This window comes from Jaculus jaculus, chromosome 9 (assembly GCF_020740685.1).
Source record: "Jaculus jaculus isolate mJacJac1 chromosome 9, mJacJac1.mat.Y.cur, whole genome shotgun sequence".
NCBI lineage: Eukaryota > Metazoa > Chordata > Mammalia > Rodentia > Dipodidae > Jaculus > Jaculus jaculus.
The window spans coordinates 106,061,636-106,080,403 of record NC_059110.1 but is presented as its reverse complement, the minus strand read 5'-3'; the positions used below and the strand labels follow the sequence as shown (position 1 = coordinate 106,080,403).

At 45.4% G+C, this 18,768-nt stretch overlaps 1 protein-coding gene across 9 annotated transcripts in view; it reads right to left on the bottom strand.

Annotated features, from left to right (window-relative positions):
• The window catches only part of Spag9 (sperm associated antigen 9), a 177,056-nt gene extending 173,618 nt beyond the window's left edge, over positions 1-3,438 (bottom strand). For 3 of the 9 annotated variants that reach the window (XM_045159330.1, XM_045159329.1, XM_045159328.1), the window contains exon 1: positions 3,117-3,435. In XM_045159330.1, the coding sequence (XP_045015265.1) occupies positions 3,117-3,419 (303 nt within the window). In that variant the 5' untranslated portion in view covers positions 3,420-3,435. Of the gene's footprint in view, positions 1-3,116 lie in introns of all 9 variants that reach the window. The other 6 variants (XM_045159334.1, XM_045159331.1, XM_045159335.1 and 3 more) reach the window with 3 other exon arrangements.
• Between the last annotated feature and the right edge of the window lie 15,330 nt (positions 3,439-18,768).

The following is an 18,768-nucleotide window of genomic DNA, read 5'->3' as shown; positions in this document are numbered from 1 at the left end:
TGCTTTATGCATTTTATTGCTGTTGAGTGGTGGATATATATATATATATATTTTATTTATTTATTTTTTTTTTTTTTTGCAGTGTTGGGGATTGAACCCAGGTTAACTGCTAGGCAGACACTCTCCCACTGAGCAACATCCCAGTCCCTGAGACATTTTTCTAAAGAATCACTAAAATAGCAAATTAACTCTACATGCACACACACACAAAAAAAAAATTAAGAAAAACAGCAAATTCACATTAAGTACAACCATTATAATAAAGGTTAAATTTCTGCCTCCTTGCTGACAATTTCTACAAGAGAGTCTAACACCTCACAAGACTCCTAAAACATTCTCACCATATACATGCCCTTCTAAATGTCCACAGTGGTGCTCAGAACTTACTTTATACTCTAGTGATGGACAATTTCCATGCTTTCAAATTATTTTTCGCTGCAAATACCCTTACACTTGAGGCATTTTGTTATAACAGCATGCTGGTAGTCTCCATTTAAAAGCACAAAACAGAGCTGAAGAGATGGCTTAGCAGTTAAGGCACTTGCCTGCAAAGCCAAAGGACCCAGGTTCAACTCCCCAGGACCTACGTAAGCCAGATGCACAAGGGGATATATGAGTCTGGAGTTCATTTGCAGTGGCTAGAGGCCCTGACACGCCCATTCTCTCCCCCCTCCCTCTCTTTCTCAAATAAATAAATGAATAAATATAAGATATTAAAAGCACAAAGCAGCCAGGCATGGTGGCACACACACCTTTAATCCCAGCACTCAGGAGACAGAGGTAAGAGAACTACCATGAGTTTGAGGCCACCCTGAGAGTACATAGTGAATTCCAAGTCAGCCTGGGCTAAAGTGAAACCCTACCTCAAAAAAAAAAAAAAAGCACTCACAAAAAATTAAACAGAATCCACTGTGCACACTAGCCTCCAACACTGAACTTCTAGGCATAGGCAAAACTTGGCTTTATCATCTTACATGAGCACAGATAATGAAGTGGTTTTATGTTTGTGGGCTGGCTCATCTAGCATTTCATCAATTCTCTCAGTTCTCAGACCCAAAGGTCTCATTATGGAAATACTGCAGATGTAATGAAAAAGTACAAACTACAAAGAAATTTCAATAAATAACACATTTCTAAAGTCATTTACTTAAGAAATGAAAATAAAACCCACAGCCTAGAAGTTGGTTTTATCTTCTAACTCTGTAACCTGTCGCAGATGGTTTTCTTGGAACATGTCACTTTAGCACTTTTTAGTACCTTGTCCTTGTTTAAACAGACTGACAGGAATTTAAGGCTGTAAGAGTGTTTCTTTTACCAGAGATGCTAGCTTACACTGGGCCGGCTACTCACCTGAGTGCACGTGGCTAATGCCACAATCTCTTTCTGGACATCACACCCTGGCAAAGGCCTGCATCACTATGAACAAGTGGCACACAATCTCAGAAACAGTCCTTGGTCTGTATTATAAAATAAGGGATAATAGGGCTAGAGAGATGGCTTAGCGGTTAAGCGCTTGCCTGTGAAGCCTAAGGATCCTGGTTCGAGGCTCGGTTCCCCAGGACCCTCGTTAGCCAGATGCACAAGGGAGCGCACGCATCTGGAGTTTGTTTACAGCGACTGGAGACCCTAGCACGCCCATTCTTCCCCTCCCTCCCCCCCTTCTCTCTCTCTCTCTGCCTTTCTCTCTGAGTCTGTCGCTCTCAAATAAATAAATAGAAATCAACAAATTTTCAAAAGGGATAATAAACTAGTGGAAATTGTGATTCCCTTTGTTGTTTTTTTCCAACCTTTCCCTGTCTCCCTGTCTGCATATTTGGAAATATTCTTAGAGTCAATTCTGTTTGGCAAGTTCAGTGGTATCCCTTTGAGACTACTGATTTCAAAATCAGAACTAAAAATCACCACTTATAATGAACCTAAAACATAGAAAGAATAAAAGCTTTACTAGGATGCAAAGTTGCAGGTGACAAAAACAAAACGTTTAAATGGTGTTACTATCTAAATCATGCCAGGAAACAAAGCTCACATCCTCAAAACTTGTCAAGTATTTCTGGAAAAACAACACGTGGTTCCTTCAATAATTAGCCTCCTTCCATCACCGAATATTTAGCTAGATGTACTAGATGTTTGGAAAACAAGGGCAGGTAGGACACGTTTGCCTTAGGAAAGCTCAACAGAAATAATGCCAAGTCTCTGTACCTCAAAGCTAAAATCCTTAATGCTCTTCGCAATCCAAAGACCCACCATATGTCCACCCCGGTGTTCCAGAAGGCTCACAGACTTAAGGTAAGGCACAGGTAGTCACTGCTCGGCTGCGCAGGTTAACAGCCGGCCAAGTGCATCGGTAAACTGCAATCTAGAACGCTAACTTCCACAGGAAACGTGCTGCGACAGTCTCCGCACCTACTCAACCCCGCCCCCATGCCCTCTTTATAAATAGAGGGTTTTTTTTTTTAAAGGGAACTGTCCAAGGTGACCACCTGATTCGGAGGAATGTCCTGGCAAGGGATCCTAACAAAACGAATTAGTAGACTCATGATTCGCTGGACACGGCTATTCGAAATCTGTGTGGCTGACAAAGCGTTAAAGCAAGCTATGGAGACATAAAAATAAGACCTCTTCCTCGACAGGATTTAAATGTCAAGAGGAGAATGACCGAAAGAGGGAGATCTCCAACTTCCCAAAGCAGCAGCAACCCCCCTGGAAAGGGAGTGAAACCCGCGGAACTTACACACGCAGGACACTAAGTGCCCCCCCTCCCCAATGGTAAAAGTTTGAAGTGCCACCCAACTGTCCCTACGGTGGTCGGAAACTTCCCTAAACACGAAGCAACCAGACACCCGCACAGTCTCCGCCCTCGGGCCACCCCAGGTGCTCCAAGGCCAGGCGGCCGCTTCCTCCCGGAGAAGACTTCCCTTCCACCTCGCTCCTTCTCCCGGACGCTCGCGAGCTGGCCTCGGCTTCCAGCGCCCGCCGGGGAGCCGGGGGCCCGTCGAGCAGGGCCCGGAGCCCTGGCCTCAGGCCCGTCCTTCAGGAGGCCGGACGGGCCGCGCGTCCGCCCGGGGCCAGGGCCGGGGCCGCGACCCCCGCCCGCCCGCCCGCCCGCCGGCCCTCACCTCCTCGGCGTGCTTGCGCAGCGCCTTCTCCCGCTCGTACTGGGTGATGAGCTGCTCGTTGTCGTCCCGCAGCAGCTCCAGCTCCACCTGGTGCTCCTGGTCCTGCGCGAACACCGAGTCCAGGTTCTCCAGCACGGCCACCACCAGTGGCATCAGCTCCTTGACCACCTCCTCGTCGTAGCGCCCGATGAGACGCTCGAATTCGCGGTAGATGGACCCCGCCAGGCCGGACACCCGCTCCGACATCACGGCCCCGGAGCCTCCGGGCTCCTCCTGGTACACCACCCCGTCCTCCAGCTCCATGGTGGCAGGCGGGCGGCCAGGGGCGTCGCCGGGCTGAGGGGTGGCACGGGCCCGCACGGGACGGGCCCGGCTCAGGCTGGGGCTGGGGCTGGGCCCCCGCGGGGTGGAGGCCGGGGCCGGGGCCGGAGGAGGGGAGGGGTGGGGTGAGCACACTCACCCCAACCGCCGCTGCACCAACTGCCGGGGCGGCCGGGCCGCGCGCGCTGCACGTCACCCGCGGGGCGGGGCCGGCGCCGCGTCGCCCCCCGGTGGGCGGGGCCCCGAGGGACTGGCAGGCGCGGCCGGGGGCGGGGCTGTGCGTCTGCGCGGGCGGAGGCGGGCTGTGACGTCAACACCGAGCGCCGCGCGGTGGGCGCGACGCCCACGGAAGAGGCTGGGAACCGCGACGGGCAAGTGTCGGGCGGAGGCTGGCGTCTGCGGGGCGATCCCGGAGGAAAGGGCGGGGTCCTGGGCCGCGGACCGGCCTTCCAGCACTCCAGCGAGCGAGCGTCGCGGTCGCGTCCCCGCCGCGCACGAGGCGCTGTCTCTTTATCGCCGCGAAAGGCGTGGCGTGCTCCACGTTTGGCCCTCGATTCACACACAAAGGAGCTAGGCCCAGGAAAGTTGTGGTTCACTCAAGGTCACGCAGCTTAGAACAGGAAAGTGGCAGAGCCAAGACTCGGGAGAAAAATGGAAAAAAAGGGGAGAAGGGAAACAACCCTAAGGAGGAAAGGAACTGACAAAGGGATAGGGTGGTCTCAAGTAGGATAGTAATGTTTGGAGCTAGAGAAGAGTAAGGATAGCCTAAAAGCATACTTGCACAACATTTTGGAGGAGGGTAAAACTAAAGCCACTTTTTTTTTTCAGAAAAAAAGTGGTTTGTTGAACATACTATACGCAGGCTGAGCAATAACTAGAATATATATATATATATATCTCCATCCATCCTACCTTAAGCACTTATATTTTCCCAAACACTTAAAAAAAAGGTCTCTGCCTGGCCAACTGGAGAGGAATTTCTAGGATGCATTTCCCTTGCGGAGTTGATACTTGGAAGGTTATGAAGTAAAAGGGAGAAGAGGTGGACTCAGCGGGGTGAGTAAGTCCCCTGGTGTGTGAGGTCGCTGCAGCAGGCAGTGCGTCACGTGTAGGGAATGTCACAACACCCAAGCTTAGAGCCCGGCTGAGTCAAAGATCACTTCCCGGTGTTCTCATACAACATCCGCAAATGGAGCAGATGACAGTTTCAAAAGCCCCTCTGTCTGCCTCAGGTGACTCAGGAGTTCTGTTCCAACTCATCTAAGGCAGGATGTGGACATGGTGTTAGTGGAGAAACGGGCCATCTCCTGGGGTCATAAATATCAATACCTTCAAATTGGTCTTTACAAGTCCCCATTGGTTCCCAGAGTCTCCTGCATTTTAAAAAATATTTTTATTTAGCCGGGCGTGGTGACACACACCTTTAATCTCAGGAGGCAGAAGTAGGATTACCGTGAGTTGGAGGCCACCCTGAGACTCCATAGTGAATTCCAGGTCAGCCTGGGCCATACAGAGACCCTACCTCGGAAAAACTAAAAAATCATATATATATAATATATATATGTATATATTATATATATATATAGTTTTTATATAATATAATATTTTTTCTTTTTTTTTTTCTTTTTCAAGGTAGGGTCTCACTCTAGCCCAGCCTGACCTGGAATTCACTATGGAGTCTCAGGGTGGCCTCGAACTCACGGCAATCCTACCTCTGCCTCCCAAGTGCTGGGATTAAAAGCGTGTGCCACCACGCCCAGCATAATATATATATATATAATATTTTGCCGGGCATAGTGGCACACGTTTAATCCCAGCATCTGAGAGGTAGAGGTAGGAGGATCGCCATGAGTTCGAGGCCACCCTGAGACTGCATAGTGACTTTCAGGTCAGCCTGAGCTAGAGGGGACCCTACCTCAGCAAACCAAAAAATACATATTTTTATTTAATTGCAAGCAGAGAGAGATACAAGAGTGACAGGATGGACACACCAGGGCCTCCAGCCACTGCAAACGAACTCCAGGTGCGTGTGCTACTTTGTGCATCTGGCTTTATGTGGGTACTGGGGAGTAGAACTCTGCTTGTTAGGCTTTGCAGGCATGTGCCTTAACTGCTGAGCCATCTCTTCTCCAGCACTCTCTTGCATTTTGACCTTCTTAGAAACCAACAAAAACAGTATAGGAAAACAAAACAAAACAGTATAGTGGTTGGGCTATTGCCAACCTAATAAAGAACAACAACAAAAAAAAAGGTCTCCTGTTCTCTTTTTGGTTTGTTTGTTTTGGTTTTCAAGGTAGGGTCTAGCAGTAACTCAGGCTGACCTGGAATTCACTATGGAGTCTCAGGGTGGCCTCGAACTCAGCAATCCCCAATAGACTCCTTATTGAAAAAAAAAAAATGAAGCCGGGCATGGTGGTGCATGCCTTTAATCCCAGCACTCGGGAGGCCTAGGTAGGATTGCTGTGAGTTCGAGGTCACCCTGAGACTCCATAGTGAACTCCAGGTCAACCTGGGCTAGAGTGAGACCCTACCTAAAAAAAACAAAAAAAAAAAATGGTGGCACACACCTTTAATCCCAGCACTAGGAAGGCAGAGGTAGGAGAATTGCCATGAGTTTGAGGCCACTCTGAGACTACATAGTGAGTTACAGGTAGCCCAGACTAGAGTGAAACCATACCTTAAAAAAAAAAAAAATGTTACCTATTTATTTGCAAGGGAAGGGAGAATGGGCACACTAGGGTCTCTTGTCAGATGTATGCACCATTTTGTGCATATAGTATTATCAAACCCAGGCCATCAGGCTTTGCCATCAAGCATCTTTAACCACTGAACAATCTCTCCAGCCCTGTTTCTCCTTTTGTTGAGACAGAGACTTGCTATGTAACCCGTGCTGGAGCTCACTTCAATAATGCTGCCTCAGCCTCCATATCTTGTCTGCGTTTCTTACCTCCACCTCATCTGTGTGTCTGGGTTACTGTAGGAATGCTGATTGAATGTAACCCCCCCCCTTCTCTTCTTACTCATATATAGGGTCTAATGTAGCTAAAGATGACCTTGAATTTATGATCCTCCTGCCTCTTCCTCCCAAATGCTGAGATTATAGGAAGTGCCACCATCCCCAACTTTGGGCAGTGCTAGGTAGTAAACCCAGGGCCTTGTGCATGCTAGGCAGACACTCTTCTGTCGGGGTTGTATACCCAGGCCTTATCACTTCTTTTTTTGTTTTTTATTATTATTTTTTATTAACAACTTCCATGATTGTAAACAATATCCCATGGTAATGCCCTTCCTCCCCCCAACTTCTTTTTTGTTTTGTTTTTCAAGGTAGGGTCTCACTCTAGCCCAGGCTGAACTGGAACTCACTGTGTAGTCTCAGGGTGGCCTCAAACTCATGCGATCCTCTTACCTCTGCCTCCTGAGCGCTGGGATTAAAGGCAAGTGCTACCATGCTCTGCTGCCTTATCACTTCTTAATTTCACCATTGAAAAAGAAAAGAAAGTCTTGTCCTAAAATCTTCACTTCCCCTCTCCCCCAATATCAAAGCTTGTCACTCAAGGAAATCTATATTTATGCCTCTAATTTTTTTGGGAGTCATGAGAGCAGGAAAACTTACGGCACAGTTTTACTGACTGTCTACAACATCATCATATACTTGTCAGAAAGCTTAAAGAGAAAAAGATGCTTGGGCTGGGAGATGGTTCAATGGGTAAGAGCACTTGCTATATACAGCATAAGGACCCAAAAGTGGGGGTAGGGAGGGAATTACCATGGGATATTTTTTTATAATCATGGAAAATGTTAATAAAAATTTTAAAAAATAATACAGAATAATACAACATTTAAACATTTAAAAAAAAAAAAGTGAAGCCGGGCGTAGTGGCGCACGCCTTTAATCCCAGCACTCGGGAGGCAGAGGTAGGAGGATTGCTGAGAGTTCGAGGCCACCCTGAGACTACATAGTGAATTCCAGGTCTGCCTGAGCCAGAGTGAGACCCTACCTCGAAAAACCAAAAAAATAAAAAATAAAAAAATTTAAATAAAAATTTTAAAAAGTGATCCCCAGGACCTACATTTTAAAAATCTGGATGTGTGGCTGGGGAGATGGCTTAGCAGTTAAGGCGCTTGTCAGAAAAGCCAAAGGACCCAGGTTTGATTTCCCAGTACCCACATAAAGCTGGATGCACAATGTAGTGCATGTATCAGGAGTTCGTTTGCAGTGGCTAGACACCCTGGAGTGCCCACTATCTCCCCGTCTATCTATCTGTCTATCTATCTATCTATCTGCCTCTTTATCTCCCTCTCAAATAAATAAATAATTTTTAAAATTTGGGTGTGGCTATGCACATCTGTAAACCCAGTGCTAAGTGGGGGCAGAGACAGAAGGATCACTGGAGCCTCCTGGTCTATCACTTTAACCAAAAAAGAGAAATTCCAGGTTCATTTAGAAACTCTGCCTCAAGGAAATAAGGGTGAAGTATAAAATGGAGGACACCCAATGTCCTAAGGCCTCTGCATTCATGTGCACATACATACATATGCCACATGCACGTACATAATACACCCAAAAAGCAGCTTTAAAAAGCTCATTGATTTTCAGGAATGAGGTTATGATTGCGTTCATACTAAGCCTGCTTCTTGCCAGTCATGGTGTCTCATGCCTATAAGCCCAGCATTGGAGAGGCTGAAAAGGAGGATTGTGGGTTCAAGGCTAATGAGAACCACATGGCAAGATTTTGTCTCAAAAAATAAAGGGGGCAGGGCTGGAGAGATGGCTTAGTGGTTAAAAGCACTTGCCTGTGAAGCCTAAGGGTCCCGGTTCAAGGCTCAATTTCCACATAAGCCAGATGTACAAAATGGTGCTTGTATCTGGAGTTTGTTTGCAGTGGCTGAAGATCCAGGTGCACCCATTCTCTCACTCTTTCTCTGTCATTCACAAATAAATTAAATTAAATTAAATTAAAAATAAATAAATAAAGGGGACTAGAGGAATGGCTTAGCAGTTAAGGGTGGCTACCTGTGAAGCCTAAGGACCTGAGTTTGGTACCCCAGTACCCATGTAATGCCCAATGTAGTGCTTATGGGTGGGCTTATGAGTTTATTTGTAGTGGCTATAGGCCCTAGCGCACCCATTCTCTCACTTTCTATCCATATCTTTCTTTATCTCTCTCAAACAAATAAAATATTTAAACTGAGCTTGGTGGCTCACACCTTTAATCTCAGCATTGGGGAGGCAGAGGTAGGAGGATCACCATGAGTTCAAGGCCTCCCTGAGACTGCATAGTGAAGTCCTGGTCAGCCTGGGCTGGAGAGAGACCCTACCTCGAAAAACCAAAAACAAACAAATATATATATATAATTTTTTAAGCCATGCATAGTTGCACATACCTTTAATCCCAGCACTTGGGAAGGAGAGGTAGAAGGATCGTTATGGGTTCAAGGCCACTCTGAGACTACATAGTAAGTTTCATGTCAGTCTAGGCTACAGTGAAGCCCTATCTCGAAAAACTAAAGCAAACAAAACAATAAGTAAAATAGAAAAGTGTTTTGAAGTTAAGAACATTGTAATCGAGTGGTTAGGGAGATGGCTCAGTGATTAAAGGTCCTTGCTTGCAAAGTCAGCCAACACAGGTTCAATCTCCCAGCCACCCACAGAAAGCCAAACACAAAAAGTGGTACAGGTATCTGACAACTCATTTGCAGTGGCAAGAGACCCCGATGCACCCACATGCCCACACACGCATGTATGTGCAAGAATAAAAAATGAATTTTAAAATGAACTTGGTGAATTTTAATGTAGTATGGGCTGGTCATTTTGAACAACTTAGGCCAGAAACACACAAAAACTGATATTGACTGAGCACCTATTGGGTGCCGGTCACTGAATATAGGATAGTGAGCCTTAATTTCTATGTCTGTATAATGAAAGGGTTTGATAAGGAATCTGTAAAGGCTTCCAGCCACTCTAAAATCTTGATTCTGGTGAAGCTGAGCGTAATCTCAGCACTTGGAAGACTAAAGCAGGAGAATCAGTTCAAGGCTAGCTCTAGCAAATTTGAGCCCATCCTAGACCACATGTAAGAAACCCTGTCTTGGTGGCTTAGTGGTTAAGGCACTTACCTGTGAAGCCTAAGTACCCAGGTTCGGTTCTCCTATGTAAGCCATATGCATATGGTTGGGCATGCATCTGGAGTTCCTTTGCAGGGGCTAGAGGTCCTGGCATGCCCATTTGTGCTCTCTCTTTCTCATAAATAAATATATAAATATATTTTTTAAAATCCTGTCTCAAAAATAAAAATAGAGCCAGGCGTAGTGGTGCACACCTTTAATCCTAGCACTTGGGAGGCAGAGGTGAGGATTGTTGTGAGTTCGAGGCCACCTTGAGACTCCACAGTGAATTCCAGGTCAGCCTGGGCTAGAGCAAGACCCTACCTCGAAAAACCAAAAATAATAATAATAGGACCCAGGCATGGTGACACATACCTTTAATCCCAGCACTCGAGAAGCAAAGGTAGGAGGATCGCCATGAGTTTGAGGCTATGCTGACATTACATAGTAATGGGGTAGAGCAAGACCTTTCCAAAAAAAAAAAAACAAGAGAGCTGGGCATGGTGGTGCACACCTTTAATCCCAACACTCATGAGTTCTATGCCACCCTGAGACTACATAGTGAATTCCAAGTCAGCTGGGCTAGAGTGAGACCCTACCTTGGAAAACAACAAATGATGAGTAAATATAAACAAATAAAATCTTGATTCTGTTTGTAGGTGGTACTAACAAGAGCCTGGGCCTTTGAGTCCCGTTAGTCAGTCCCTAATTATGTAGGTGGTAATACACCTCCTACACTCAAACTCACTGGATTCCCAGCACCCACTTCTAACCCCCACTTGACTGAGGCTCTGATTAAAGACCAAGAATTATCAAGGAAAAGCAGGTCACACTGTGGACTTTTAGAGTGTTTACTTTTGAGTCCTAAAAGGAAGGAAATCCCATTTCAAGAGATTCCTTGTTCTTGCAAAAATAGTGAGGACAGTAATGGGGGCAGGAGGAGGGAGGAGCTGATGGGGGCAGGAAGGGAGGGTTCCTTCCTAAATACAATGACTATAATCCCGGGAAGGCTGGAATTGCTAGTCCTGTGGTTTGCCAGGTTTCTGGAACTAGTAGTTATTTCTTTTTTGTTGTTGTTGTTTGCTTGTTTAATTCTTTTTGTTGCCGTTTGAGACTGGGTCACACTCTAGTCCAGGCTGACCTGAAACTCGCTCTGTAGCCTAGGATGGCTTCAAGTTTACAATGAATGATCCTCCTACTTCAGCTTCAACCTTATAATGATCCTCCTACCTCAGCCTCCCTAGTGCTGGGATTAAAGACGTGAACCATCATGTCCAGCTGGTACAGTTATTTCTATATGACTTTGTTTTCTCACACATGGATGTGTTTCTACCCCGGGCGGGGGGGGGGGGTGAGGAGAGAGAGAATCACTGAAAGAGAAAGAGAGGAGAGAGCTCTAGGAGGACCCAAGCACTCTGATTATAGCAATGTGCAAAGACAAGTGACTCATCACTCCATACAGACTGAAACATGTTTGGAGAGCCAGTGAGTGTAACTATGGTATTTAGGCTCATGAAAAGTGCCAGAATGTTTTTCTGAGTCTGCAATTGTTTTTTTTTTTCCCTCTGAAATACTTGTTGCTGTCCTTGCTGGTGCTGTAGATCCAACCCTGTGCCTTTTGAATGCTGGGTAGATGCTCTAGCACTGAACTCCACCCACACCCCCTAAAGCAGTTTTTAATTTTTTTTTATTTTTTGGTTTCTCGAGGAGGGTCTCACTCTAGCCCAGGCTGACCTGGAATTCACTACGTAGTCTCAGGGTGGCCTCGAACTTATGGTGATCCGCCTACCTCTGCCTCCCTACTGCTGGGATGAAAGGCATGCGCCACCAGGCCGAGCGCAGCCTTTAATTTTTGCCAGGCATAGTGGCTCATGCCACTATGCCTGGCAAAAATCATATATCACTGCAGAGGTTGAGGCAGGAGGGTTGTTTCAAGTTAGAGGACACTCTGGCCTGCACAATGAGTTCTAGGCAAGATCCCCAGCTGTAAATAAGTAAAACAGAGTAAGGCTCTGTTTTAAAGAGAGAAAAGCCAGGCATGATGGTGCACGCCTTTAATCCCAGCACTTTGGAAGCAGAGGTAGAAGGATCGCCACTAGTTCAAGGCCAGCCTGATACTACATAGTGAATTCCAGGTCAGCCTGGGCTAAAGTGAGACTCTACCTCAAAAATAAATAAATAGAGTCACCAGGCTGGCGGGCGAGCGGGCGGCTATAGCAGCATGAGCGTCACGGGGAACCTTACCTTTTCCGAGTCGCTCTGCTCTCTTCCAGGTTCGGTCTGGTGATTGGCATGGCCCGTGGAAATCAACGAGAACTTGCCCGCCAGAAAAATATGAAAAAAAAACAGGAAATTAGCAAGTGCAAAAGAAAAGAGGATAGGTTGACTACCTCTCAGAGAAAGCAGAGGTGAGTGGTACTAATAGAATTTACAGATCACCAAAGTTTTGATTGAAGTCACATTCACAGAATGAAAAGTATTCTTGAAAACCATGCTGGAACTGAACCTAACCCACAGAAAGGAGCAACAGGGCTCTGAGATCATGCAGCAAAAGCAGAAGGCAGCCAATGAGAAGAAGTCTATGCAGCCGAGAGAAAAATGATGATGGACTTTTCAGAAAACCTGGGTGCTATTGCCATCGGGGTGCATCATAAACACTAAGATCAGAATTTCTCAGAGTGACTAATCACTACATGAGTTATAACTTATCCTTATAAAAGGTCTATTTTAAACTTTACTTTTTAGCTTAGTGTGATGTTTAGAACCATTCTTTTTTTTTTTATAATTTTTTTTAAAATTTTTATTTATTTATTTATTTATTTGAGAGTGACAGACACAGAGAGAAAGACAGATAGAGGGAGAGAGAGAGAATGGGCGCGCCAGGGCTTCCAGCCTCTGCAAACGAACTCCAGACGCGTGCGCCCCCTTGTGCATCTGGCTAACGTGGGACCTGGGGAACCGAGCCTCGAACCGGGGTCCTTAGGCTTCACAGGCAAGCACTTAACCACTAAGCCATCTCTCCAGCCCTAGAACCATTCTTTAATGAGTAAAATGCTAACCATGTATGTGGAAAAATAAAATAAAATTAAATAAATAAAAAAAATAAAATAGAGAGGGATGGAAAGGTGGCTCAGAGGTTAAGGTGCTTGTTTGCAAAGCCTTCTGGCCAGGGTTTGACTCCCCAGTGCCCACACATAGCCAGATAGACAAAGTGGCACATGTCTGGAGTTCATTTGTAGTGGCAAGAGGCTCTGAAGTGCCTATACATCCTCTCTCTGTGTCTCCTTCCCTGTCTCTCTCAAATAAATAAATAAAACTATTAAAAAGAAAGAAAGAATAGCACAGTAATGAGAAAGAACATTTAACTTTGTTGGGAGAGTGATGGCCTGAGTGTTTTATGGAGGAGGACTAGGCCAGGTGGGAGGCAGTCTAGGCAGGGACTTCATTTGTAGGTTAATTTACATCATGATTCAAAGCACAGAATCAGGAACAAAGAAAATGTTATTTGTTTAGTCTAAAACTAATCTGGCCTGCTTTCTGAACCTTGCCAAAAACAACTGGTTCAAAGGAAAACAGTCTAATTGCATTATAGGCACTCTCCCCTTAGGTCATGTGAAGCTTCTCTTGTCTCCCTTGGTTAAGGTTGAACTGATGAGAATAAATGAGAGAGTAAGTGACCGGTGAGTACATCTATATCATCCACTGCAAGGCTTAAAGAGCACTGCAGAAGAATGGGTGGAAAGAATGTTAAGAGCCAGAGGGTGGGGAGGAGTGCTGTGGAATGCTGTCTTCTGGACATGTCCTGGCTGGTGCATTCATGACCTCACAGCCACTGCTGTTACTGCACAGACCTGCACAATATTGGGCCTATCAATATTCTGTCATGAAATGGTGAAGGAAGACAAAAAAAAAAAAAAAAAAAAACCTTGCCCGTTTTGGTGGTGTACACCTTTAATCTAAGCACTTGGGAGGCAGAGGTAGGAGTTCGGAGCCACCCTGAGACTACATAGTGAATTCCAGGACAGCCTGAGCTAGAGTGAGACTCTACTTCGAAACCATCCCCCCCCCCAAAAAAAATCCCAAAACCACATCAAAGTGAAAAGGAACTAATTGGAAAGAAGAAAAGAGAAAATATCAGGTTCTCTTCTTTGAAAGCCTCACTGCCTGGGTTCAAATCCCCATTCCCCATGCAAAACAAAATGCATAAGAGTAGCTCATGGACCTGGAGTTCATTTGCACTAGCAGGAGGTCCTGGCACACACACACACACACACACACACACACACACACACACACATTTTCTCTCCCTCCCTCTCTCTCTCTCGTTCTCTTTCTCTCTCTACTTGAAAATAATTTTTTAAAAAGTGCAGCCAGACATGGTGGCGCACACCTTCAATCCCAGCACCCCAAAGGCAGATCACTGTGAGTCTGAGGCTAGCCTGGGACTGCAAAGTGAATGCCAGGTCAGCCTGGGCTAGAGTGAGACACCGTCTCGAAAACAAAAAAAGGATTCTACTATTCTTATTGTTGTTATTATTATTATTAACAACATATTTTGTACAGATACATCATGTGTTGATACCCTCTTTTCCCTTGTCCCTGCCCCCATTCCACTGGGGACCCTCCTCAGTGAGGCTGCAGACATTCCCCATGGAGTTGTGGGTTATGCATTGTGGGAGCAGCAGTCAGTTTAAAAAAAAAAAAGGATTTTCATGTTTTTGTTTTATTTATTTATTTGAGAGAGAATGAGACAGAAAGAGAGAGAATGAGTGTGCCTGGGCCTCCAGCTGCTGCAAACGAACTCCAGATGTATGTGCCACCTTGTGCATCTGGTTTTACATGGGTACTAAAGAATTGAACCTGGGTCCTTTGGCTTTGCAGGCAAACACCTCAACCACTAAGGTATTTCTCCAGTCTCTTAATATATTTTTTTTCCAAGTTAGAGTCTCACTCTAGCCTAGGTTGACCTGGAATTCATTATGTAGTCTCAGGCTGGCCTCATATCCACTGTGATCCTACTTCTGCCTCCCAAGTGCTGGGATTAAAGGCATGCGCCACCATGCCTGGCCCTTAATATTTTTTAAACTAGGGGCTGGGCCGGGCGTGGTGGTGCAGATCTTTAATCCCAGCACTCGGGAGGCGGAGGTAGGAGGATCACTGTGAGTTTGAGGCCAGCCTGAGACTACATAGTGAATTCCAGGTCAGCCTGAGCTAGAGTGAGATCCTACCTTAAAAACCCCCCAAAATAAAAATTACAAAGTAAAAATAGTGGTTGGGGAGATAACTCAGAGGTCAAAGTTTCTCGTTTGCAAAGCCTGCCAGCCTGAGTTCAATTTCCAAGTATCCACATAAAGCCAGATGCACAAGGTGGTACATTCATCTAGACTTCATTTGCAGTAGTAAGAGACCCTGGTGTGCCCATACTTTCTCTCAAACTAATCAATACATAATTTTTTTAATGTGTAGCCCAGGCTAACTTTGAACTTCTGATCCTCTTGCCTCTGCCTCTTCAGCAAATTTCTACTGGAGTGCGCCACCACAACAGACAATTTTTTTAATTTCAATTTTTTTTTGACAACTTCCATAATTGTAAACAATATCCCATGGTAATTCCCTCCCTTCTCCTACTTGCCCCTTTGAAATTCCGCTCTCCATCATATCCCTTCCGCCTCTCAATCAGTCTCTATTTTATTTTCATGTCATGATCTTTTCCTCCTATTATGTTGGTCTTGTATAGGTAGTGTCAGGCACTGTGAGGTCATGGATCTCCAGGCCATGTTATGTCTGAAAGAGCACGTTGTAAGGAGTCCTACCCTTCTTTTGGCTCTTACATTCTTTCCGCCACCTCTTCCACAATGGACCCTGAGCCTTGGAAGTTGTGATAGAGATAAATTATTTTTAGGTAGGGTCTCACTCTAGTCCAGGCTGACTTGGAACTCACTCTGTAGTCCCAGGCTGATCTTAAACTCACAAAAAATTTCCTACCTCTGCCTCCCATGGGCTGGGATTGAAGATGCATACCACCACATCCAGCTAAAATATGTATATATTAGCTTTTTGGTTTTCTGAGGTTGGGTCTTGTTCTAGCCCAGGCTGACCTGGAATTCACTATGTGGTCCCAGGGTTGCCTTGAATTCATGGCAATCCTCTTACCTCTGCCTCCTGAGTGCTGAGACTAAAGGTGTGAGCCATCACGCCTGGCTAAGTAATATATATATTTTTAATTTTAGAGAAAGTGAGGGAGAGAGAGGGAATTGGTATGCCAGGGCCTCAGCCATTGTAATTGAACTCCAGATTCTTATGCCACCTAGTGGGCATGTGCAACCTTGTGCTTGCCTCACCTTTGCTATCTGACTTACATGGTATAGGGAGAGTCGAACATAGGCCCTTAGGCTTCACAGACAAGCGCCTGAACTACTAAGCCATCTCTCCAGCCCTAAATTATATATATATTGTTTGGTTTTGGTTTTTCAAGGTAAGGTCTTGCTCTAGCCCAGGCTGACCTGGAATTCACTTGTAATCTCAGTGTGGCCTCAAACTCTTGGTGATCCTCCTACTTTTGCCTCCCAAGTGCTGGGATTAAAGGCGTGTGCCACCACTGCCTGGCACCTAAATAATATATATTTTTGAATTTTTATTTATTTATGAGAGAGAGAGAGAATGAGAATGGGCACACCAGGGCATTCAGCCACTGCAAACAAACTCCAGATGCATGAGCCACCTTGTACATCTGGCTTACATGCATTCTGGGGAATTGAACCTAAATCCTTTGGCTTTGCAGGCAAGCATCTTAACTGCTAAGCTATATCTCCAGCCTGTAAATAATATATTTTTTTAAACAGCAAAAAAAAAAAAAAAATGCTGAAGGGACTGGGAGATGGCTTAGTGGTTAAAAGTGCCTGCATGCAAAGCCAAGTTGCCCGAATTTAAATCTATAGCACCCATGTAAAGACAGGCACAAAATGTGGTACATTTGTCTGGCATTTATCTGCAGTGCAAAAGACCCTCGCTCACCCACATACACAAACCTACATACACACACACTCATGCACACCCATTCTCTCTCTTTCATAAATAAATAATGTATATAAAGAAAATGGAAAATCCAGAAAGCAGTATGTATTCTTCAAAAAGCTGGGAAGATGGCTTAGCAAGGCCAAAGGACCCAGATTTGATTTCACAATACCCATGTAAAGCTGGATGCACAAGGTAGCGAATGCATCAGGAGTTTGTTTGCAGTGGCTAGAGGCTCTGGTGTGCCCATTCTTTTCCTCTCTCTGTCTTTCTATCTACCTCTGTCTCTAATAAATATATAAAATATATTTTTTGTAAAAAGATGAATAGAGCCAGGTGTGGTGGTACACACCTTTAATCTCAGCACTTGGGCGGCAAAGGTAGGAGGATTGCCATGAGCTCGAGGCCAGCCTGAAACTACAGAGTGAATTCCAGATCATCCTGAGCAATGGTGAGACCATGCCTTGAAAAAAAAAAATGAAGCCAGCGTGGTGGTGCACACCTTTAATCCCAGCACTCAGGAGGCAGAGGTAGGAGGATCGCCATGAGTTCGAGGCCACCCTGAGACTACATAGTGAATTCCAGGTCAGCCTGGGCCAGAGTGAGACCCTACCTCGAAAAATCAAAAAAAAAAAAAAAAAAAAAAAAGAAAGGAAGGAAGGAAGGAAGGAAGGAAGAAAAGAAAATATGTAAGAAAAAAAAGCTGAATAGGAAGACTGTGTCTTAAGGGCTGGAGCGATGGCTTAGTGGTTAAGGCACTTGCCTGCAAAGCTAAAGGACCCAGGTTCGATTCCTCAGGACCCACATAAGCTAGATGCACAAGGTGGCACATGTGTCTGGACTTAGTTTGCAGTGATTGGAAGCCCTGGCATGCCCATTCTCTCTCTCTCTCAAATAAATAAAAATATTTTTTAAAGAAGAAAGACTGTCTTAAAATAAGGCAAAATTTAGGCTGGGAAGATGGCTCAGTGGATAAGATACTTGCCTGCAAAAGCCTAATGACCTGGGTTTGAGTACCCAGGTAAATCTAGTGCACAAAGGGACATGCACCTGGAATTTGTGTGCAGTGGCTAGAGGGCCTGCGGCGCTCGTTCTCTCTCCCTACCCCTCCTGCCTCCCCATCTCCCCTCTGTCTCTCTCAACTTGCAAATAAATTAAAACAGAGCTGGCAGAAATTTTGCAGAAGAGGGGGTGGGAAGATTGTAAGAGCCTTGGGTTGGGATGTCATACCCACAGGCAATGTGCCCCCCTCCCCACTAATAACCGACTATTGCTCTCACAACACATAACCCACAACCCCATAGGGACTACCAGAAACCCCACTACGGAGAGCCTCTTGTGGAATGAGGGCAGGGAGGTAGGGAAGGATGGTACCAACACATGATGTATGTATGTTTTTAATTAAAAAAATAATAATAACATGGGCGTGGTGGCACATGCCTTTAATTCCAGCACTTGGGAGGCAGAGAGAGGAGGATCCCCATGAGTTTGAGGCCACCCTGAGAATACAGATTGAATTCCAGGTCAGCCTGGGCTAGAATGAAACCCTACCTTGAAAAACCAAAAACAATAATAATAATTAAAATAAAATAAATAATAATAATAAAAGCCAGGCATAGTGGTTCATGCCTTTAATTCCAATACTCAGGAGGCAGAGGTAGGAGGATCGCCATGAGTTCAAGGCCACTCTGAGACTACATAGTGAATTCCAGATCAGCCTGAGCTAGAGTGAAACCTTACCTCAGAAAAAAAAAAAAAAGAAAAGAAAGAAAAAAAGAAGGCTGGAGAGATAGATGGTTTAGAAGCCAAAGGACCTAGGTTCAATTCTTCAGTACCCACATAAGCGAGATACACAATGGGACTTATGATCTGGAGTTTGTTTGCAGTGGCTGGAGGCCCTGGCATGTTCATTCTTTCTCTGTCTACCTCTTTCAAATAAGTGAATAAATAAATTAACTAATTAAAAAAAAATAGCCATGCGTAGTGGTGCACACCTTTAATCCCAGCAGTCAGGAGGCAGAGGTAGGAGGATCACTGTGAGTTTGAGGCCACCCTGAAATTCCATAGCGAATTCCAGGTCAGCCTGGGCTACAGCAAGACCCTATCTCAAAAACCAAAATGATAGAGCCGGGCATGGTGGTGCACGCTTTTAATCCTAGCACTTGAGAGGCAGAGGTAGGAGGATCACCGTGAGTTTGGGGCCATCCTGAGA